This window comes from Dendropsophus ebraccatus, chromosome 3 (assembly GCF_027789765.1).
Source record: "Dendropsophus ebraccatus isolate aDenEbr1 chromosome 3, aDenEbr1.pat, whole genome shotgun sequence".
In the NCBI taxonomy this organism is placed as follows: Eukaryota; Metazoa; Chordata; class Amphibia; order Anura; family Hylidae; genus Dendropsophus; species Dendropsophus ebraccatus.
The window spans coordinates 34,944,207-34,969,044 of NC_091456.1; the positions used below are offsets into that span (position 1 = coordinate 34,944,207).

Genomic DNA, 24,838 nt, shown 5'->3' on the forward strand with positions numbered 1-24,838 from the left:
TTGCAGATCTTCTATTGAAATAGAAATTTGTGTGTACATGGCCATACTTGCTTGCAGATATAGTGCCATGTCCAGTCTGCAATCTTCTATACTGATCAGTTGGCTAGAAATAATGGCATCCAAGTTATGGGCTGTCACCCTTTAAGAACCTGCTAAGCCAGTGTCTTTCCCTATCTGCAGCTGTTTTGCAACATATCTTCAAATAATCAGCTTGAGGCAAAAAAGCACGAGGAGCATTTTGGATCTTAGAACCCTTTAATCTTAGGGTCACTTTACGTTACCCCTTGTCGTTTTGCTTTTCCTGTATACTCTGACAGGTCCAGACTTACATTGATGTATAAATATAATTAGTATGTCGGGTCACCAGACTCCCCTAGGCTTCCTCTCACAAAATTCTGTGCATATATATCCACATTTGTAGTAAATCTCAAATCTGGAAATTGGACCAGCGCTTATGACTAGGTCAGAGTCCACATGACTATATTCTCCAGGAGTCCTGTCAACTTTGTGGGTGGAAGCGGCTGACTTTGGAGACACAAGCTATAAAAGTTTTAATTTGGGTCATTAGCCACGTTAATGATAGAGCCCGCACCGCTTCAGCCTCCTGCTCAGGTTTAGTCCTGTCACACTTTGCCTTGCAGGTAGGTTTCCATGGACATAATACTGTACTCGCTGTACTGTACACCTTTTACAGGTCTCTGAAAAGCCGATTTAGTGTCTTGGGGCATATACTATGGTTTGTTTGTGCTTTGTATGTAACCTAACAATTTTATTTTTTGCATGTTTGTCTACAGAAACAATGAGGCGTGTGGTTCGACAAAGTAAATTCCGGCATGTTTTCGGGCAGGCCGTGAAGAATGATCAATGCTACGATGACATCAGGGTTTCCCGCGTTACCTGGGATAGCTCCTTCTGTGCTGTTAACCCTAAATTTGTTGCCATAATCATAGAAGCCAGCGGTGGTGGAGCTTTCCTGGTGCTGCCATTACAGAAGGTAAGTTGGAGAAACGTTTGTATGTATATCTGTTACCAGCACAACTAAGGCTGGGTTCACACTACGTTTTGTGAAAAACGGATGGAAAAAACAGATGCGTGTGTGCATCAGTTTTGATATGTTTTTCCTGTGAATTCCATTATAAATAAAATTGATCAAAACTGATGCGGATGCGTACACAAAAACGTAGTCTACCTCATTTTTGTGTCCGTTAAAAAAAATAAACGGATCCGTTTTGATCCATTTTTTTTTTTTTTTATGGCATTCAATGGAAAAACTGCTCAAAACAGATGCACACACATGCACCTGTTTTTTTTTGTTTTTTTTTTAACGGATTGCAAAAACGTATTGTGAACCTAGCCTAAGTGACTTGTTGTGAGCCTATTTACAGAATTATGAAAACAAATAATTGAAAAGGCCTTCCCCACTCCATACAATAGGGTATAAATGTTAGGTTGACCCCAGTGTGATTGCTGGAACCTCGACTGATGAGAATGTTCAGAGTGAGTATAGCTATGGTGTCACACGAAGGCTAGGCACATCTGATGGTCCTTCCAGTCTTTCTAGTATGTGAGTTGGTTTGTTCTATTTGGCATTTTGCTGTATGCTCGCCTATGGGGAAGAACATGCATGTATTTGTTTTTCTTAGTTTGCGCCTACTAATGTTAATCATATAGTGTAGCTTGTATAAACACGAGGCTGTTCACACCCTTTAATAAGAGAACTTTTTTTTTTTTTTTTTCTTTTTCCTCCTGAGCTGTTCTCTTCTGGTGCCCTTGTCTTGTACTTGCAATAGTTTCTTTTGGTGACGTGTTTGATCTTGGTGACAGACCATTGGCTATTTTAAGGGGCTACCTTATTGTGCGTTTACACAGAAAGATTTATCTGACAGATTTTGGAAGCCAAAGCCAGGAATGGATTTAAAAAGAGGTCAGATCCCAGTCTTTCCTTTATGACCTGATCCCTGTTTATAGTCTGCTCCTGGGTTTGGCTTCAAAGATCTGTCAAATAAATCTGTCTGTGTAAACGCACCATTACATTAGGTAGAGTAATCAGTGCTGGAAAAGGTTCTCATTCTTATTATTACTAGGTATTTGATTGTAAATCAAGCATGTAGAAATATCCTGACCTGTGTGTGCTATGTTGTCAGGCACTGGCGCTTTTACCGTCTCTTGAGTGCCGTCCTAAACCGTGACTCCATATGTAAAAGTGTGGTTTATGGCTGTAAAGTGAAGGATTTAGTTGTGTACAGTCACCAGATCATCCGGTTCTATAAGTATTTGATACACTGCTGATTTTGTAAGTTTTCCCAACTACAAAGAATGGAGAGGTATGTAACTTTTATTGTAGGCACACTTCACCTGTGAGAGAGAATCTATTAAAAAAAATAAAATTCAGAATCACATTTTTGGATTAAAATTTTTTTTTTTTTTTTAGCATTTTATTGCATGAAATAAGTAATTGATACAATAGAAAACAGGACATAATATTTTGGTACAGAAAGGTCAGATGTTTTCTGGAGTCCTTGACCAAGTCTGCGCACACTGCAGCAGGGATTTTGTCCCACTCCTCCATACAGATCTGTCAGGTTTCGGGGCTGTCACTGGGCAGTGTCGAGCCATTGGTTGCCCTGGCTGTGTGTTTTAAGGTCATTGTTATACTGGAAGACCCAGGCATGACCCATTTTCAATGCTCTTACTGAGGAAAGGAAGTTGTTGACCAAAATCTCACTATACAGCTGGTCCCATCCATCATCCTCCCTTCTATACAGTGCAGTCATTCTGTGCCCTTTGCAAAAAAGTACCCCCCAAACTGTGAGATTTCCACCCCCATGCTTTACGGTTGGGACTGTGTTCTTGGGGTTGTACTACTCCTACTCCTTCCTCCAAACATGGCGAGTGGTGTTGGCACCAAAAAAATCTATTTTGATCTTCTCTGACCACATGACCTTCCCCCCCATGCCTCCTCTGGATCATCCAAATAGTCATTGATGAACTTCTAATGGGCCTATACACGCGCGCTGGCTTGAGCATTGGGACCTTGTGTACCCTGCAGAATTTAAATCCATGATGATGGTTTTTTTGTTAACAGTATTCTTTGAGACTGTGGTCCCTGCTGTTTTCAGGTCATTGACCATGTCCTCCTATGTGGTTCTGGGCTGATTCCTGATGTTTTTCAGAATCATCCTTACCCCATGAGGCGAGATCTTGCCTGGAACCCCAGACGGAGGAAGATTGACAGTTACTTGTGTTTCCTCCATTTTCTAATTCTTGTGCCAACAGTTGCCTTCTCCCCAAGCTGCGTGCCTATTGTCCCGTAGCCCATCCCAGCCTTGTGCAGGTCTACAGTTTGGTCTTGGCCATGCTGGTGAGGTTTGAATGTGTGTGAAGGTATGTGTTTTGTTTTAGTTTTATATATATATATATATATATATATATAATATGTATGTATATGTAACAAGTTCAAAGAGGTGCAATTAATACAGGTGGGTAGGAGGCTGTGTTCACACATGGCGTGTATTGTTAATGCATTTTTGTCACCATTTCATCAAAATTGGGGCAATAGTGTATCATTAATGCAAAATAAACGCCATGTGTGACCCTGGCCTAACAGGACTGTGAGAGTCAGAATTCTTGCTGGTTAAGTGACCAAATAGGTCATGCAATAAAATATATATTTGTTTATAGATTGTCAATTTAAATCTACCTACAATAAAAACTACAAACCTCTCTATTCTTTGTAGGAAGAAAAAACCTGCAAAATCAACAGTGTACTGAATACTTATTTTTCCCTACTGTATAAGTCTGAGAAGGGAAAATTCTCTCCCCCCCCCCCCCCCCCCCCCCCCCCCCTCTCACCGTTTTTGCAAATAACAAAACAAGAGCATTAAACAGTCTTGGTCACCAAATTGCCAAGGATATAGTTGTTACTTAGGCCTCCTCCACACATCTGTGGGCTATACTGTGATGCACAGTCTGTGACTGAGGGGGGTCCAAGGATGTGTCCCTTTCGTGCCGTTGAAAATCTTGGAGCTGCCTTAAGAGACAATGGTGCAAATTTATAAAAGGGCGTAAATAGACCCTGGTGTAAACTGCACATAACAGTCATTGCTCAACTTTCAGCTCTGGTAAAATGAAAGCCGAGCTGTAAATTGTTGCTGTGAGCAGTTTACTAGGGTGCAGGCAAGTTCACACACTGGTTATAGCGTATACTACTGATCATATTGCCTGTATCTTCTGTGTGCAGATTTTGTAATGTGTTCTGTGCAATCCAGCTTGACACTGCTCTCCTCTGTGTAATAGCTGACATGGAGAAGAGTAGACTGGCTGCAGCTGTATCACATTCGAAAATTCGAACGATAATGGTTCCGTGTAACCGCATTATAAGTTAGGGGACAGAAGATGCATGTCTCTTCATAACACGGAGCAGGTGCAGCAATGTGATTCCACCCCACTTTCTGCAAAGCAGGAATCATCACAGGTGATGCTAGTATATAGATACAGTATAGCTCACAACTCTGCCCCTGTCTCCAATGTCTTCCACAGAGCATGCTCACAAATGTGTCCTATAGAAAGAATAGAGTCCATAAGGTTTGCTGTAAAGTATGTCACTAAATGCTGTTAAAAACAACCTGGGCAGGATGGCTGCCTCTGTAATATGCTGCTAATTAAAGAAAAATGATCAGAAAATAGGAACAGATAAAAAAAAAAATAGAACATGTTCCAGTTTCTGCCTCTAATCGGTAACAGGGAATCTAGGTGATGCATTCCCTATGACTGCAGTAGGAAGATGTATTGATAGTCACTGAGGACCTTATGGTTCCTAATGAAGCATGCTCTGTAATAAGTTTTATATGTTGGAACAAAAGAATACATGATAGGTGCAGTGGAATAAAACAGTAGAAGTACATGCGATTGCCATATACTCCGTTATTGATCAGATAATGTCCATGATAGGTCTCATAATTGCTTGACGCATGTGGCATTATATTCATCCATAGAATTGTTGGCAGCCTCAAGTGTTTATGGAAAAGCAGTTATGGCGGGGCTATATGTGGGAGTGGTGGGAGATGTTTCTGATATGCGCCCTTCCCCCTTTGTGTAATCAATAAAACTAGAGAACATGAGATGATATCTTTCTGGAGTTAGATCACAAATCAATAATGTGCATGAAGAGCTTTTAGCTGCCATCCCAGGAGACCTTTCAGTATAATGTGTAGCACAGACACACAGCACAGTTGTGCCTCCTGGGCTTGTTGATTCAGCCCTGCCCTGATAATACCACAGCGCTGGGTACATGTTGTGTGCACCTCTGCAGGCTGATATTACTCATATCACTGTGTAACCACATCTTGAGGTCCTCGGATGTAGTGATTGTGGGGAACACTCCTCAGGGTCGCTGATCATTTGCTCTTTAACAAATCTGATACCCACAGCTTCTATGCCACTGACTGGCTATAACAGGGATGGCACATCTTAATTGGTATTTTATATAAGGCATAAAAGGGAATCTGTACTCTGACAGACACTGGGATCCTTGTATGTTTTAGGATTTCTCATATACTATTGGATGCACCCCTAATATTAGTGTTTAAAGGAGAAGGCTGGTGATGGCTAAAGTCCTGCAGGGGGTGGGAGGAAATTGATTACAAGTAGGCACTCTCCGAGCGTCCACGGTAATGGTGCTGGGATCTCCGGGTGTCCGTGTCACGACCTGATTAATGTGGCCGCTCAGCCAGTTAGTGACTGGGACAGGATGCTGATCGATGACGTAATGACAAGTCGGGGAGAAAATGGCTTCTGGCGGAGGTTCTGTGGCCGCTACTGCGGGCACAAGGAGAGGTAAGTACTAGAGATGAGCGAATCATGAGCATGCTCGAGTCCATCTGATCCTGAACGTTTTGCATTTGATTAGCGGTGGCTGCTGAAGTTGGATAAAGCCCTAAGGCTATGTGGGGAAACATGGATATAGTCATTGGCTGTATCCATGTTTTCCAGAGAACCTTAGAGCTTTATCCAACTTCAGCAGCCCCCGCTAATCAAATACCGAACGTTCAGGATCAGATGGACTCGAACCCGAACCCAAACCCAGTTGGCTCATCTCTAGTAAGTACCTACTTGTCATCAATTTCCCCCCTCCCCCTGCATGATTTTAGCAATCGCCAGACTTCTCCTATTGAAGGGCTTTGCTTCATATGCCATGTTATTTAATACATACATGTGATCATCTGCTCGCTGAACATTTCTAACCTGTCCAGTAAATTTCCCAACTCATTGACAGGAGTTCCATAGACCTGTGGATGGTCAGTAATTATGAGGCCCATGTACTGTGCTCACCTTGCATTAAAGGTGTTATCCATCGCTACAAAAACATGGCCACTTTCTTCCAGAGACAGCACCGCTCTTGTCTCCAGTTTGGGTGCAGATTTTGTAACTGTTCTATTGAAGTGAATGGAGCCTAATTGCAAACTACACCTAAACTGGGAGACACAACTGCCGCTTTCTCTGAAAGAAAGTAGCCATGTTTTTGTAGCGCTGAATAATCTTTGTATGTACCTTGTACCTTATTTTTGGATGTTTGCAGGAAGGGACATGGCTTTACACAGCAGTAGGCGCTTACATTTTGCACAAAATACTGTGGTAAAATTAGCCACTTAATTGATGGTATATAGTCAGTGTCTAAAAGTTGTATCATATTGCTGGAGTCCCCATGATAAATCTGGTGCATCCTCAGGCTGGTGTTAGCTTATGCTGTGTAAATATGGACAGGGTTAGTAAATATGTTTGTGTAAATTAACAATAACTCATGCTGTAGTGTAAAGCCTGACGAGACCGGCCCACCAGTGTGTATGGGTTCTGCATTATCAGTCGGGTGAGGATCCCCAATTATTCCGTAATCTCAGTACCCTAGATATTGGGGGGAAATTTATCAAGACTGTTGTACAAGTATGCTTCTCCCTGATGTATCCCACATGCATGTTTCATATATTCCACCCCCCCCCCCATGGACATCCAGTTTTGTACGTGTACAGGTTAAGTAACTGGTGAATGCACCGTAAATGTCTGTTAGGTAAAAGTTTACATGCACTGTATTATATGCGTTGGGGTGAAGCCCTTCCTGTCATCTTTATATAAAGAACAGGAAATGTGCAAGGAAAGGAAAATATAGAAGTGGAATTGCTTGCTCTGCAAACTTACATTTGCCGGCTGTGCTGGCTCATGGAAATTCTCCATCACATGCAGAGATGTATATGAGAGCCGTATATACAATACCTTGCAAAATGACACCTATAACCCACCATTATGTGTTATACTTTGATATATTTTTTTGTATCTATGCCGTAGGCCACCATCAGGAGTTTCAGGGAGGCTTAAAGAGAAGTACCGCATGTAATGTTACTCTGGCTGTCATCCTGAGGGCCTAATAATTTATTGCAGTTGTGCGGCCCACAAATAGTAGAAGTAAAGGGCCCAATAAGTGGCTCTGGCTTCCTGATACTAAGTTGTTTAATAGACATGGTAGATTAGCGCCAATCTCGTATCGGGGTTGTGTAATACAGCCCTTAGAGCAGTGGGGCCTATTGGGCACCTTTTTGGATCACCTGTACAGGGGATTTCATAGACACAATAATTGCTTATGTTTAAAACTCTGATGTGAACAGAGTCTTATAGTGACTGCACACAGTACTGTGGAGAGTTTATCCCCGGTTTCTAGAGAATACAAGGCTTCATGGCGGCATTATAAGGTGGCACATGTTGCAGTGCAGCATCTCGCTTTCTGTCAGCCCCTGGAGTATGGTCACACATGTGGTTTTCAGCTGTGGTTCTTCAGGATTGTTTCCACAACCAGTTCACTGTTAGCAGATGTGTGTAATATTTGGGGTGCAGATAGATTAGGAAACAAGAAAACATGGCCCCAGGTCTCCTATTCTTTTCTGTCAGTAACCTCTGTGGCTCCAATAGTTCTCTAATACGCGGCTACATCTCCAGCTCTGGGCCGTGTCTGCAGTCAGAGAGGCAGCATGCTGTTGCCAGGATTCCCTGGAGGGAAGGAGTTAATGGAGCACGCTGCTGTGTGGATGCCTACGGAGCACACACCCTGCTGTCATCATAGCACGGAGACAATGCAGCCAATGAGCAGGCAGCGCAGGAAGCAGGGATTGTCTGCCTGTCAGGGTTCAAATCATCCATGGCCTTATATGGTAAAATTTACTGTCTGGGCTGGGGGAGTGCTGGCCAGGGAGGAGGGAGGCGAACACTCCCCTGCTGGATCACTCACGGGCTCTGGCTGTTTTACCGCTCAACAAATCAGTCTTCATCTGACACATCTGATGTAGGAACGCATGAACTAAAGAGAATGCCGATACCATCCCCGACACCGCAATCCTTGTCCTTTTTTAAACACTTGTTCTATCCACATCATACTTACACCCACACAGTGTTGGTTTATTTGCACATTGAAGTTATGATGGTGGTTTTTTTTTGGGGGGGGGGGGGTTTCCCCCCCATAGTGTGTTTTCTTTTGACTGACAAACCGATACCCAACCTGCTGGATTTTGCTAACTTCATTGAACACAGTGTAAGGGTCCTATTACACGGAGCGTTTTTTAATGATTAACGATAAACGATTGCAAACGAGATTGTTTATCGTTATAACCTGAAATCGTTCACCATATTACACAGAACGATGGTCGTTCGATACGATGGTTACTATGATTGTTATTGCGATCATTACTATGATAGTTTCTTCCTTCTGATCCCAGCAAAACAATGAACAATGTGCAATTACACTGAGCGATTAGTGAACGAATGGGGAATTACAGCAAACAATTACCGATAATTTTAGGTTCAGCTCTAAATCAACAATCAATAACACATACACTAACGATTTTTCGTTCGTTGCCTGCAATTACACAGAATGATTATCGTTTAAATTCGAAGAATGTAAATAAAGCTTTAAGTGCGCAGATTTAATAGTTACTCAGTGATGAAGAACATAGGATAGGGGATAACCCTGATTCAGCGAATAGGAACATGATGAATGGTGCACTCCGTTTATTCTCTATGGGGCTGCCGGACATTTCCAACTTCAGTGGTGTGAGAGAACATAGAACAGGCAACACTTGGTAACTAACTTTAGCGTCACTGGTATATGACCAACAACAATCAACAGCTTGTTCATACTCATAGTTTCCCTAAGGCATTTGGAAAAGGTGTGTCAGGAAATGTGCAATCCCTTTAAGGAACTCTCTGGCAGCATCAAGCTCTGACGCCACGTATTTCGGATCTGCTAATATGTTCGGGGTCAACTCCCCACCCGCGAAGCTTTGCTGTCAGAAACCTGTGTGGGTGACGTTTGCCTAATACGAGCTGCACAGCACATGTTACATGCCAGGCTGGTTTCCAAGCTCCAGACAGTCTCCAGAACAAGAACTCGAAAAATGCAGGCAGAGATATTGAAATGAGCGGCGTGGCTGCCAGTAAAGTGCTATACTCGGGGGAACCTCTGGAGCCGTGTTGTTCTGCAGGAATGCTGCTGCCGCCGCTGGCGTCCTCCCCTCTGGCTTATGGCTGGATAAACCCAGTCACTTATTTTCATTGTAAAACAAATAACGTCGCATAGCTTCAACTTTTACATGGTTCTCCCTGTTCTTTCCGCTCTTGTCGCTTGGAATAAGTTGATGTTTGGAAGGGGTAGTTCTAGGATTTCATGTTTTTTTGAATCGGTTGAGTAAAACTGCAGCTAAAATGCATTAAAAACACATCTAAAAAATACCATGTGTGAACAGTGCTTGAAGAAAAGGAAAATCAATGATCACTGAAGACACACAGACAGCCTACAGGGGGCACTCCAGCATCCTGATCAGTTCATTTTCAGCAGTGTCCTACCTTTGTCATATTATAGTTTGTCGGCAGCATTACAATGACAAGCTATACATAGTGATATCGCATGACAAAGCTAGACTGACAGGTAAACACATGCTCAGTCATATCAAATAATTCAATAGCTAAGGCGGTCATACTGACATCCTACCGGCAGGACTCCCTGTGGTCCTACTGCCCTCACCTTTAATCTCTATAGGACAGTGTTTGCAGCTCCAGTCCTCCGATGCAGCCCTTTCCTATCTCCTCCGCCGTTCCCTCGCTCCTCTGCCGTTCCCTCGAGCACAGTACCGACACTTTCAGCATGTTCTTGTGACATGTCATCAGTGTCTTTCCAGTGTTTCTCAGCCTTATTAAGCCAAGTACCCCCATGTGATAAGATGTTCCAGCTGATGCAAGCGATTATAAATGTTGCCTTAAGGCAAAGATCACACTGTGGCCGTAGGCTCTGTATAAAGTCTGTCAGAAGTTGATTCCCAGGTCAGATCCCCCATAACAATGTGACTGACCTGTAGGTCCCAGTAACATCAAATAATAATGCCACCCATAGTCGGTAATAATGCCTCCTGTAGCTAGATGCAATGCTTCCTGTATCCAGAAATGCCGCCTTTAGACTGTAATGACCCCTGCACCCAGACATGCCTCTTTATAGCTAGGTAAGCCCCCTGCGTTCAGACATGTCCACTGCAGCCAGGTATGTCCCCTGGAGTTGGATATGCCCACAGCAGTTGTGTGGTGGGCCCTGCACCACCAGGGCGGTGCTGGAGGAGGGCGGGCTTGTAGCAGTCACTGAGGACCAGTCAGTGCTGCTCTTAAAGGGGTTATCCAGCGCTACAAAAACATGGCCACTTTCCCCCTACTGTTGTCTCCAGGTTGGGTGGGGTTTTGAAACTCAGTTCCATTGGAGTAAATGGAGCTTAATTGCAAACCGCACCTGAACTGGAGACGAGAGGGGGAAAAGTGGCCATGTTTTTGTAGCGCTGGATAACGCCTTTAAAGGGGTGCTCCAGCGTGGGGGCACTTTTTTGGGGGACCGGGGAGGAGGTGGCTGAAATAAGACGTCCACTTACCTCTCCGATTCCAGCGGCGGGTCCCGCATCACAGCGCTCCGGTGCCCGGTTCCCGGCCGCTTCTGGGTGTCAGACGCCGCCCGAGATGCTACATCTCAGGGCCACTCAGTGAAGGATGTGGGATCCGTTTGAAGTCCGCCCCTCCTCCACTGTCCCCCAAAAAAGTGCCTCCACGCTGGATAACCCCTTTAAGGCTGTCCACCCACTCTCCTTCCTTACGCCAGCAGCATTACCAAGCCCTGGCCGGTGGCGGTGATTGGGAAATTTTTACTTCCTCAACCTGCGCCCATCCCCCTGTGGTACACACAGCAGTCTGAGGAACAGTGCCTTATAGTAAGGTCAGACTTTCTCCCTGCTATTGTTGACTGGAGTCCCCATGCTGACTTGTATGTTGTATTAAATTAGGAAATGCGGTGTATGTAATGTGTGCTGCATGTACTGCAGTCGGTATCTGTAAGGTTGTAGTTCTGGAGAGCGATCCCCACAATATGTAACCTTGGCAGCAGGTAAAAATGTGCAGTGACCTGGAATGTAGTAGAACAGGTCACCTCTAATGCTCTTCATTATATAGATTCAAAGTGAATGGGAACTGCAATTTAGCTTCCAAGCTGACACTGTTAGGTGCTGTTAGGCCAGGGAGACACATGGTACCTTTTATATATCCAGCTGTGCTTCCCTGCTCATCTGCTCCTTTGCTTGGCAGAATCAGGGATAGGAGGGGGAGTGTGTAAGTATTCCAGTGAGCACCAATTAAAGTGACTCTGTGCCCACAATCTGGCCCGCCATGGCTACTATATAAGAGTCTATTGGGAGGTGCTGGCTACTATCAGACTATGGGGGAGGCCTAGCTACTATATGAGACTACTGGGGAGGGCTGGCTATTATATAAGAGACTATGGGGGAGGGCTATTACATGGGTTGGGGTTTAATCATATCATAGCAATTTATCATAGTGCACAGTGCTGGGAGACGCGGACAATGCACGCTGCTCTGACAGCCGCATTTGCGCTTTAATAATCATCAAGGTTGCCCTGTGACTTTGTCCACTTTTTAAATTTTGGCCCACAGTGTATTTGAGTTTGACACCCCTGGTCTAGGCCACGGCAAGTTGACACAGGGCTGCAATTTAAGTTTTTTAGGACAATAATCATCACCTGCCAAACGGACCCCAGGACAGATCTTGGATTAAAAGCAGCTATCTGAAGGTACAAGCGGTTTCTTGGGGGAGGGGGGTCAGATTAGAGGTACAGAGTCACTGTAAAGGTGTTAGGAAAGCCTCACTTTGCAGACACTTGATCTATTAAAGGTAGCACGTCTCCTTGACCTACCAGCTATCTCAGTGTCAGCAGTTTGGGATGGGAATCGTAGCTGACAGATCCACTTCATCTCCAGTCTTCTGCAGGGCGGCTGTGAATGGTCCGACATGCTGGAGAATACTTCTGCTCCACTGCCCTGAGAACTGCACATAATGTATGATTACTGCAATGACTATAAAACCCGCTGCTATTAGTGACCTTTCAGCATCCGACATTCCCAGTCTCTGCCGCTTTCTCAGTAGCATTGTACTGAAGAGGATGATGGGGATGTATGTCACTAGAATCTGCTCGTAAAAATGACATTATGATCTGAGCCTCATGTATAAACACCGCTATATAGCAGCAGTGTCATAGCTATAGTGTCATAGTATGTCCCATAGTAACCACACAGATCCCAGTTTGTTTTTTATAGAGTAGGTCTGACAATGTAAGAAGTGATCTAATTTATGGGCAGTATTTTCTATATTTATTCTTTTATGGGTGCTCTGAAAGGTTTACAATGGAAATGAGTTATGATGAGTGGAGCACGTCTGTGGGGACTTTGTGTTTTGGAATATGTTCCAACTTAAAAAAAAAACATACTTATATAATTAAAATCTGTCCACATGTATCCTGATAACCCATCTACCATGTGAGAACCATATATTGTGAAATTTCCTATTTACTGAACCTAAATGTCCTGACTAGAGATGAGTACTGCAGTGAGACAATCTATCCAGCGCTACAAAAACATGGCCACTGTCTTTCAGAGACCGCACCACTCTTGTCTCCAGCTTGGGCGGGGTTTTGCTGCTCAGTTCCATTGAAGTGAATGGAGCTCAATTGCAAACCGCACCTGAACTGGAGACAAGAGTAGTGTTGCCTCAGAAAGGAAGTGGCCATGTTTTTGTAGCGCTGAATAACCCCTTTAGGGTGCGTTCACACCTACAGGATCTGCAGCAGATCTGATGCTGTGTTCAGTTATTTAAATGAAATCTGCTGCAGAAAATCAGCTGCAGATCCTGTAGGTGTGAACGCACCATTAATAAGTAATTCTACTCTTCAAGTGTTCAGATTCCCTGGGTAGTGTCATACGAGACTCAGGGTCTCTGGGGAATTGTAACACTTGGAAGGTGGAACAATAGCCAAATCTGTTGCAGATTCATTGGATTTGGTGAATCTTGCTGTAGTCACTCATCTCGACTCAAGTTTGGGAAAGTTTTCACAGGTATATAATGGGACTACATTTCCTTGCCAACCAATGTCTACATTTAGTGACTGCCCTGTGCCTTATTTGTGTTTTTTTCCTAGTGAAGTTGGTCTTATGTTTTGTCAGATTGTGCTATTCTAATGTTTGTTTCTTTTTTTTTTTTTGTTGTTTTTTTTTTTTTTTTTTTTAGAGTGGAAGAATTGACAAGTCCTACCCTACAGTGTGCGGTCACACAGGACCAGTGCTGGATATTGACTGGTGTCCTCATAATGACAATGTTATCGCCAGTGGCTCTGAAGACTGCACGGTCATGGTAAATGCTTCCTAATTCTGTACTGAAGGAGGATAGGGTGTACGGGTATATGATCCCCCTAGTGGTACAATGTAGGATTTAAAAAAAATAAAAAAAATAAAATAATTATATATATATATATATATATATATATATATATATATATTTATATATACTGGTACAGTTACTTATTTTGTGTTTGCATAAACAAGAATAATTTTTGTTTCACGTCTGTACAAGGTGTAAATGAAACAAAACAAGCCATCCCAAAATGAGAAATTGTCTTTATTACAAATCTCTATCTTGTGTTGCTTAGGTATGGCAGATCCCAGACAACGGCCTAACCCTTCCTCTCACAGAACCCGTGGTAGTGTTGGAGGGACATTCCAAGAGGGTAGGCATTATTACATGGCATCCGACAGCTCGGAACGTGCTCCTCAGTGCAGGTATGTTGCCGTATGACTGATTCACTGAAGTATTCATGAATGAAAAAAGGGAAGGGATGGAGGGTTATGCTTTTTTCTCTATTCAGTGAGTATCTCATGCAATGCTAAACTTTAGCCATTGAGCTTGCAGCCTGTTTGTGGGTAGCCGTCCTTTGCCCCTGGAGCCACGAATATTTAGCTGTACAGTAAAGAGCAGTCTTTCCTGTATGCTGGGTGTTCTGTGTCTCCCCAATAATTGTCGGTCTATTTCACGAGCGCACTGCTTACATAAACAGTGTCAGAGTGCGTTTTGGATTCACATACAGACGTAGCTACGTGCATTCAAAACCTGATATGCTCTGATATATTGCCCCCTAGTGGTAGATTCTTAATATTGGTTGCTATGTTTGCGTTATATTCACACTAAAAATTCGAAAAGAAGGCAGACACACACAGATTTTACTTGATTACAACTAGAGGTGCTCATTATAAGTACAGAATTTTTTGCATGTTTAAGTTTTTTTGTTGTTGTATTGGAGAGTAAATATGGAACCAGCAAAGGAAAGTTTACAAATAAATTATTCTGTTACAGGTTGTGATAATGTGATTATTATATGGAATGTGGGAACAGGGGAGGCGCTCATCTCCCTAGAGGATATGCACTACGACATGATATACAGTGTCAGCTGGAACCGAAACGGCAGCCTCATTTGCACGGCCTCAAAGGACAAGAAGCTTCGTGTTATTGACCCCCGCAAAATGGAAATAGTAGCGGTAGGTATTTTGGGAGGGCTTAGTATATGGGGGCTTTGTTACTAACTGAAGTAATTTATTTGTAAGCACAGTATGATCCCTTATACAGTTTGACCAAAATGTATCCTAACTCCGGATGATAGTTTTGATCGTGTAGAGAAGCCGTAGATTAGTGTATTGCATGTGGGTGTTCGGCCTGGTCTTTCTTTATGCAAATACAGTATGATCTCTGATGTTTGGCCTAAGGCCCGCATACACCTGAATTTGTTTTGCTTAGATACAAGAATGACGCCTTGATGTGTAGTTGAGAATTCTACAGCTGATTTTGGCTTCTACAAAAATTTTTAAATTGATGGCCAATTTGGGTTCATGCAGGAACATGGGCCCTAAGGGTACAAACACACACACCGTATACGCAGCAGATTTGATGCTGTGTTCAGTTATACAGATCTAATCTGCTGTGTATCGCAGCAGTAAATACGCAGCATATACGGTGTGTGTGTGTGTGTGTTTGTACCCTAAAAGACAGGAGTGTCTGCTACACTGAATGCCTCACTACCCAGATATGTTAGCTGGGCCTGTCACTGATAACCCAGCATACATGTCAGGCCACTTATCAGTTCCCTGTCAGGACCGAATGATTGCTATAAAGAGAATTTACAGCGCTTTACATTAAATTAGATGGCCTCCACCTGCTAAGTCTGTGCAGAATCTTTGCACAAATTGATTCCCCCTGAAAACATCTAACACATTCCCAGTGACTATAGGTGTCCAGCAAAAAAAAAAAAAAAAAGTGTATGCGAGTTGCATTTTTTTCTTTTGGGTTTTTTTTTTTTTTTTTTTTTGAATCCACATTTTTGGGCGAAATCTTTCTCAAGTCAATTTACTTATTTCTGTCTATCAGCTGTAATAGGTAACAAGCTCACTTCCTATTTGTGACGTAAGGGTAGTAACAGGAGCATAATATGGCCTTTTGTAATTTTGGATTTGTAATTCTTTTGGTTTGAGTTCTTACAACCACAGTCACTCTGGGGCGCATGCCCATAATGCCGAAAGAAACATGTGTCCGTATTCTGCTCGCCTGTAGTCAGCCTTGCGCTAAGGATTAGCCCCATTTAACAATAGAGAGGCTAATTCATGTGTGAAGGTGCTGCACCTCCGCAGCAGAGATTCCCAGTCTTAAATATGTGCACTGGAAATAGACGTTTGATATGTGAAAATTGTTTTGCCACTCATGGGCTGAGCGCTGGCACTTTTAGGGTATGTGCGGACTACGGAACCCCGGCTGATCACCCACAGCGGATTCTGCTGCTTGCGCCTGTAGTGTGCACATACCCTTACACAGGATGATCAGCAGCCGAATGAGCATTTCTAGGAATGCTTGTTGCCAATAATCAGCCCTATAAGGGCCCTAAGGTTTAGTGATGCCCTATTCTATTCTAATGATTGTTCTCAGATTCATTGTAACATTGCTATAAAAACACTCAACTACACCATGTGGTTGCTGCGGTTTTGAGTACAACCTTTTGATTGCATTAATATTCCAGTTAGATTCTAAATGCAACTTACAAGCATGGTGACTGTACTGTATTCCAGTTCTTTATTTACGAAATATGCTAAATTTTGTTGCATCAACAAGGATTTGTGTTTTTGTTTTCTTGTTATAGGAGAAAGATAAAGCACACGAAGGAGCTCGGCCAATGAGGTCAATCTTTTTAGCTGATGGCAGCATTTTCACAACTGGCTTCAGCCGTATGAGTGAGCGCCAGTTAGCATTGTGGAATCCGGTATGTGATAAACGTTTTTCTGTTTGACTAAATTCTATTGTACTTGCCTTGTAACACATCTGTCTTTTTACACTCCACTAGGGAGAGAACCATTTTGTCTTCTATAGTAGTTCTGCTGGTACTCATGTTCGGCATAGATCAGGGATGGGGGATGGGGAACCTTCGTCCCTCCAGCTGTTGCAAAACTACAATTCCCATCATGCACAGACAGCCAAAGCTTTAGCTTTGGCTGTCCAGGCATGGTGGGGATTGCAGTTTTGCAACAGCTGGACAGCCGAAGGTTCCCCATCCCCCTGGTATAGATGCAAAAGAACTTAAAGATTACACTAATACACTTTTTATTTGAGTTACCCTTAACAATGACTACCTACCTAAAGAAAGAAGCAGTCTGCATAATACTTTTTATAATCCATATTGTTTTTAGTCAGATATATATATTTTTTTTTTTAAATACCACAAAACAAGGTACAAATGGTAAAAAAGCCCCCTCCCCAACCTTTACATAAACAGTAAAGAACTATGGCAAATTCCCATAAAGCTGTCAATGATCCTGTAAGTAACCCAATATAAATGTAAGGGAATCCATTGTGACATAAAAAAAAAAAAATATATATATAAAAAATATATATATATAAAAAATATATATATATATATATATATATATATATATATATATATATATAATATAAATATATATATATATAATATAAATATATATATAATATATATATAATATATATATATATATATATATAATATATATATATATATATATATATATATAATATATATATATATATAATATATATAATATATATATAATATATATATAATATATATACACACACACACAATAGGTGATTCACATTCTCAGTATTGCTGCTATCACACGGACCCTTAAATCAAGTGGCCAAGTGAACATGCAGTCCCTAAGGCAGGGATGAGGGTGGGCTAGGCCAGCAAAGCCAGTTGACTCTAGCAATAGAGGTATTATAACTTCTGGGGGGTGATAATACAGACAGTATTTAGCTATTTTCCAGTAACGGACTAATGTGCAGCAGAGCCAAAACACACGTAGCAGACTGCCATCTAGGACTGTGCATCCTGCCTCACTCCAGTCTGACATAATAACAAGGGGATGGTACGATTGACACTGTGGAGCAGTTATAGGTGAGACAGACAATATTGTTTCCCAAGAGATAGTTTAGGTGTAATTATTAGAACATCCTCCCAGAGGCCATCCCCAGTGGGTTCTATATCCGCCTCCCATCTGCCCATAATAGTTGATTTTCTAGAGATGGAACATGTAGGTGGAGGAGTGTACTGGAGATAAACCCCTTTTGAAGGTGCCCACAATACCGACAGGGTGCACATAGGTTTGCTACTGGGTGAGAACTGCCCCTTCTACCTTGTGGTGTAGTCGCAGGTACTTATACTTGTAAAAGTGCAATTGGCGTATAGGATATTCCATTTACAACTGTTAAAATCTTCTCAATTTACTATTACGATAAGTGTCTAGAGATGAGTGAAATTACGGTAAGCTCAGCCGAATCGGATCGCACGGCTGTTGAAAGCTTTAGTCTGTATCCTGGCAAAGTCCAGGATGCGAGTCATAGATCTCCTAGGGCTGCTGGATCCATGTTTTCCAGGATTCAACGGCCGAACGATCTGTTTTTGGGTGCAGCTGAACTTACTGCAAGTTCGCTCATCTCTACCAGTGTCCAATTCTCCTAAGGATTTCTGTTTAAAGAATCCCTCTCCATTCAAAGCTGGTTGTGTAGGAACATATAAGTAACACAAATTTGACTGTGTAGTTATACATTTTTAGTAAGGGTGGTCCCTCAAGTGACATATTACTAAAAGCTATAAGTTCCTTTCTGTGTAGAAGAAGGGAGCGTTTTCAGGGTCCTGTACAGATCACAAAGGGTCCCAGAAATATAAACTAAAACCACCCTCACCAAGGTAGCAGATGATCCTGGCACAGGATATGTAGTACTGTACCACATATCATAGAGAGGCACTACCAGACAGACAATCACTGCATGTGCTTCAGTAATACTAGGGCTTTACCAGTTAAATGGAACTAACTGTATTTATTGAAACAGGTTAGAAAATGTACACTTCATAGTCTAGTAAGCATGGCAATAATGTTATTTAAAATAAAATACTCCATGTTTGCATATATCATCACTAGAGATAAGCAAACTTTGAGCATGCTCTGGTTAGTCTGAACCCAAATGCTCAGCATGTGATTACCAGTGGCTGAAAAAATTGGATGCAGCCCTAAGGTTGCCTGGAAAACATGGATATAGCCATTGCTATAGGCTGTATGCATGTTTTCAAGGCCTCCCTAGGGCCACGCCCAACTTCAGCAGCCACCGCCCATTAAATTGCGAGAATTTGGCTTCCGATGAACCTGTGCATGCTCGAGGATCGCTCATCTCTAATAATCTCTGAAAGTTGCTGAATCTTCTGTTTTTTACATTTCTTAGCAAAATATCACAGCTTACAGACTACATTTGGACATACAGCAAATTACACAGCCCTTTAGGCTGGGGTCTCACTACATTTGTGCAATCCGTTCTCCTTGTACGTTTTTATTTAAAAAGAGGCTGCATTTGTGTACGTCCATTTTGATCCTTTTCTCTATTGACTTCCGTTCTAAAAAAAAAAAAGATAAAAACACATCGTTTTTTTAAAGTACACCAAAAAGTAGCTGACCTTATTTTTTGTGTACTTTAAAAAAAGGGATGTGTTTTGATTCTGTTTTGTTTAATGGAAGTCCATGGAAAAACTGATAAAAATGGATGCACACATGCATCTGTTTGTTCACCCCTTTTTTTTTTTTTTTTTGCAAAAACTGATGGGAAAAAAACGTAGTGCGAACCCAGCCTTAGCCTTGGGTAGGATTGTTTTCTGAACTGGGATATTTCTTAGTGCCTTAGATATTCTCTGTAATGTTGTTGCAGTCTGATGAGAGAATTGAATATTGAAACGTAGTGTTTGCACAGTGCAAAATGAGAGTCCTTGGAGGTAGGTTGGTCACCACGTTTTGTGCATGAGAGAAAGCTAGGATTTCTGTATGCAATAAAAACCCAACTATCTATAGATTCTTTATGTAATGCACCATACCATGGTAAAATAAAAAGGAAAGCATGTGTTCTAGTACCTGTTAATAATTTGAGTGTTTTTTTTTAAAGATATTGTATTTCTCAGGTTTAACCTTTACTAATGGTGACTGGTCACCAGCCGAAGTGTCACTGTGTGTTGGATGACATTTTTAACAGTGTGTGTTTTAATATTAACAGTGTGAGATTAGTTGCCAAACTTAACCTGCAAGTTGTGTTTGTAACGAAATGTTTTCTTTATATACAGAAAAGTATGGACGAGCCTATTGCACTACATGAAATGGATACAAGCAATGGAGTCTTGCTACCTTTTTATGACCCTGACACTAGCATAATTTACTTGTGTGGCAAGGTGAGATTTCTTTTATATAAGTCAATGTATAATATAGAGAGTTTTCCCATGATAGGGGGATAAATTGTACTCTTCTGAATGTTCAGGGTTTCTAGTATGTGAGCGGCTGAGGAGTCGCTGTCTTCTACATCTAATACATGTGACCTTGTATTACATGGTCACTAGAGATGAGCATGCTTGACTTTGGTTCGTTTGACATTTGATTATCGGTGGCTGGAGAAGTTGGATGCAGCTCTAGGGAGTCTGAGAAAACATGGGTATGGCTTATGGCTGTATCCATGTTTTCAAAAGCTTCCAAGGGCCGCATACAATTTCAGCCACCGGTATTGAAATGGCGAACAATCAGACACTATTATGCCTGACTTGCACTCACCTCTAATGGATAGCCATTGATAAAGAGCACAGTTTCTTATTTTACCTGTACTGGTTTTGATGATGTAGTCCCAGCAGCTTAAATCAGCTGATCACCAGGTCAGACATATTTCGGAAAGTGGACCAACCATACTCACTGCCACAAATGCATACTTATAATGCAGTTAGTATGAGACTTCTGCAGGGTCTGTTTTCTTTTGTGCAGCTTACCCTGTGTATTCTGCAAATTCGCTCTCTTCCAAAATCAAGAAATCTCAGCCAAACTAGCATCTTCTCCAAAATGAGTCACTCCTATGTAGACAGTCATTTTAATTTCAGAGAAGCGTGCTGGTTAGGTAGAAAATCTTGAGATCCTCCTTTTAGTGTTACCAGCCTGTCACTTTTTGCAGGGACACATACAGAAGTGGTTACAAAAAAAAAAAAAAGTCCATCTGTTAACAAGATTAAAAAAGATTTCCCAGGCCGCCTTATGTTTTTAGTCTTGTGCAACATTAAGCGGTACTCTGTTGAAGAAAAAATTATTTTCATATCAACTGGTGTCAGAAATTTGTACTGTACTTCTATCAGCTGCTGTATGTTCTGCAGGAAGTTGAATATCCTTTCCAGTCTGACCCAGTGCTCTCTGCTGCCACCTTTGTCTGAGACAGGAACTGTCCAGAGAAGTAGCAAATCTCCATAGAAAGCCTGTAATGCTCAGCACAGTTCCTGATGTGGACAGAGGTGGAAGCAGAGAGCATTGTGTCAGACTGGAATTTTTAATAGAAGTAACTTACAAATTGGTATAACTTTCTGACACTGGTGGGAAAAAATATATATATATTTAAATCAACTGAGTAACCCTTTAAATAACATCTAAAGATACAGCTAGTCAGGTTTTTCTGTGTAAGGTTTAGAATAGTATCCTCAGGCACAAAGTGCTTCTCATAATGTAAACCGAGGTGGGGGGAGTGAGCCTAGCAATTACAGATAGGTCCCAGTAAACAAGGGTGTTGGCTAAACTCTTAGCAGTTCCTCACCACAGGGTCTAACCAGTCATCATTTACATGTCGTTGTATGATTGAAGCTAATTTATTTCTCTTTATGTACTTTGTACCCTGTATGAGTGAATATTCATTGTGGATGTCATTCATTTGTGTTTCATGTCTGTCATTTATATTCAGTTACCCTTTACAGTAAATCTATTGGCTGAAAACCCAGCTATTTTAGTGTTAAAGGGGTACTCCAGCGTTCAGAAACTTTTTATATGATGCTGCAGTTAAATAGAGAATAATAAATATGCTGATTTTACGTCACCTCACCCCCCTGGTGTCCTCCTGTGGTGTCTCAGAGTCCCCCACTGACTGCAGCTGCCGCCACTTCCGGGATAAGGTCTTCTCTTCAGTGACAGCCCGCTCAGCCGATCACTGACTGAGACCGAGACAGCACCACCACTGGGCATTAGGAGACTGATACACTGGGGAACCAGGGCAGCTAAAAACGTTTTTGTTTTTTTAATTACTTATGCTGGGTTCACACTACGTTTATGCAATTTTTTTTTTTTTTTTTTTTTTTTTTAACAAATCAAAAACAGATGCATTTGTGTGCATCCGTTTTGATCCGTTTTTCCATTGACTTCCATTATAAAAAGAAAAAACTGATCCTTTTTTTTTTTTTTTTAACTAACACAAAAATGAAGTCGACTATGTTTTTGTGTACGTTAAAAAAACTGATCCGTTTTGATCCCTTTTTTGGGAATGGAAGGAAATAGAAAACCAGATGCACACTAATTAGAGATGAGCGAACCTGGAGCATGCTCGAGTCCATCCGAACCCGAACTTTCGGCATGTGATTAGCGGTGGCTGCTGAAGTTGGATAAAGCCCTAAGGCTATGTGGAAATCATGGATATAGTCATTGGCTGTATCCATGTTTTCCAGACAACCTTAGAGCTTTATCCAAGTTCAGCAGCCCCCGCTAATCAAATGCCGAAAGTTCGGGTTCGGATGGACAGGTTCGGGTTCATCTCTAACACTAATGCATCGTTTTTTCAGAATGGGGGGCACGGACTCTGCGTTCGCCAAATTTAAAATGTTAAAGAAACCTATGCCAGCTCTGAGCTGCTGTAGGCTTCAGTGTGCGCACACAGGATTTGTGTACAGGCATTGCGCTGCTACATAAATCAAGGGAGCATCGGGGCTGTGGGGACATTTTTAAACCTGGTGCAAAAAATGCTGGACTTAATATATGTTTTCCTTTGTGGCTTAACATATGTTCCCCTTTAGTGTTTGTGGCTGAAAGTTTGAGCTTGACACGCACAATAAATACCAGGTCAGGATGCACAGAGTTCACTTGTGCCAGTTATGCTAATGTCAGCATGCACATAATCACAAAGTCATCAAAAAGGAAGAGGCCAGAAATCTTCCTGATCTAGATGCAAGTGAATGGAGTCCTGGTGGGCACATACGGCCTCTCACAGATGTTTCATATGTGCAAATATTAGCTTCCTGCTTTAGGAGAAACCTAATAGTTGAAAAGTCCTATACGATGGCAGGATTTTTATCGTTTTGTTTATGCCAAGTTTTGGATTTAAAAAAAAAAAAAATCATGTTTTGCACAGTGCCCATTTGTGCAAATACTTACGATTTTTTTGCAAAGTTTATGCTGCTGTCGCCGCTTTGAATAAGTGAGCGTGGCCTTAATGGCCCAGCAAATTTACTGGGCAAATGACTCTTCCCTCCAAATAGGTTTCTTTCTCTTAATTTTTACTTACTGATGTCATCCTCCAGCTGTTTGTTCTATTATCCCATTTACCCAGGAACTAAGTATCCACACCTACAGTTGTCAGCTACGTGTCAGGTTCAATGGGGATTCCTTCCAGTCTCCTCAAAGGGTCCCTGGTGGCTCTGGTGTAGGAAGGGAGGCTGATAAATGGCCTGGACTTTACCAAATTCTGTCGCGCACACCCCACACCAGAGACAATCGGTCTATGTTTTCGTTGTTCAAACAAATTTATAAACCTTTTTAGTGAGAATAGAAGGTAGTTGTTTGTGAGGGTATTTGGGCAAGAGGAAAATACTCCCAAGACTTATTAAAATAAAATAATTTTAAACAATCTGACACTTTTTTACCTTTTCATAATAATTGACCAATATGTTCTGATCTTAACTGTATTTCCATGACAGGGCGACAGCAGTATTCGGTATTTTGAGATCACGGATGAATCGCCTTACGTTCACTACCTCAACACTTTCAGCAGCAAGGAACCGCAGAGAGGAATGGGGTACATGCCAAAGCGAGGACTGGATGTTAACAAGTGTGAGATTGCCAGGTACTGACCTATAAGAACATTATCTTATCCCTTCTGTACAATTCATTACCAGTGTATGTGTTGTGGTTACTTCATAGAGAATTTGTTTTATGGGCCAGTGGGCTGCAGATGAGCAGAGTCAGCCTGCTGGAGTAACAATCCAGTGATCATACAGGTTCCCCACATGTCACCTGTTTGCATAGGGTGAGGTGTAGCTGATGACAATTTAAATGGGCCACAAGAAAGATCAAGTCAGCTCACAATCGAGCATTTGCTTGTTCATAAGCTGATCGCTTGCCCCTTTTACACTGGCTGACTGATAGGCAAGAGCATTCTTAGAAACGCTCAATTTCCCAGTTATTAACTTAAAGCTCTTAAAGGGGTACCCCAGGGAAAAAAATTCAAATCAGCTGGTGTAAAAAAAGTTAAACAGATTAGTAAATCTTAAGTCTTCCAGGACTTATCAGCTTCTGAATGTCCTGCAGGAAGTGGAGTTTTCTTTCCATTCTGACAGTGTTCTCTGTCTGTCAGTGATGGCAACTGTCCAGAGCAGGAGAGGTTTTCAATGGGGATTTGCTACTGCTCAGGACAGTTCCTGACATGGACAGAGGTGGCAGCAGAGAGCACTGTGTCAAACTGGAAAGAATACACCACTTCCTGCAGGACGTACAGCAGCTGAAAAGTACTGGAAGACTTGAAATTTTTAAATAGAAGTAATATACAAATCTATATAACTTTCTGACACAATTTGATTTAAAACTTTAATTTACAAAGGGGCAAGACAATATTTAGCACAACTGTAATTATTCTGAATTAACCTTTAACCTGATATCCTTTGCCCTAATGGTTGTCTAAAACTAGAAACATGGAATACTATGTTGAGTATAGCTAGTGCTATAAATTCACTGGCATTAGATAGGCGTCACTAATAAAATGCATTGGTTATCCATACAAGTTTATCAGTGTAAAAATTAGGCTTTATGTATCAGAGTAG

General features: G+C 41.8%; 1 protein-coding gene across 2 annotated transcripts in view; it reads left to right on the forward strand.

The window, feature by feature from the left end:
- CORO1C (coronin 1C) overlaps nt 1-24,838 on the forward strand; it is a 58,093-nt gene that overhangs the window by 29,268 nt on the left and 3,987 nt on the right. For both annotated transcript variants that reach the window (XM_069961401.1, XM_069961402.1), the window contains exons 2-8: nt 795-994; nt 13,642-13,764; nt 14,060-14,189; nt 14,761-14,942; nt 16,589-16,708; nt 20,084-20,188; nt 23,720-23,865. In XM_069961401.1, coding sequence (XP_069817502.1) covers nt 800-994; nt 13,642-13,764; nt 14,060-14,189; nt 14,761-14,942; nt 16,589-16,708; nt 20,084-20,188; nt 23,720-23,865 — 1,001 coding nt within the window. In that variant the 5' untranslated portion in view covers nt 795-799. The remainder of the gene's footprint in view (nt 1-794; nt 995-13,641; nt 13,765-14,059; nt 14,190-14,760; nt 14,943-16,588; nt 16,709-20,083; nt 20,189-23,719; nt 23,866-24,838) is intronic.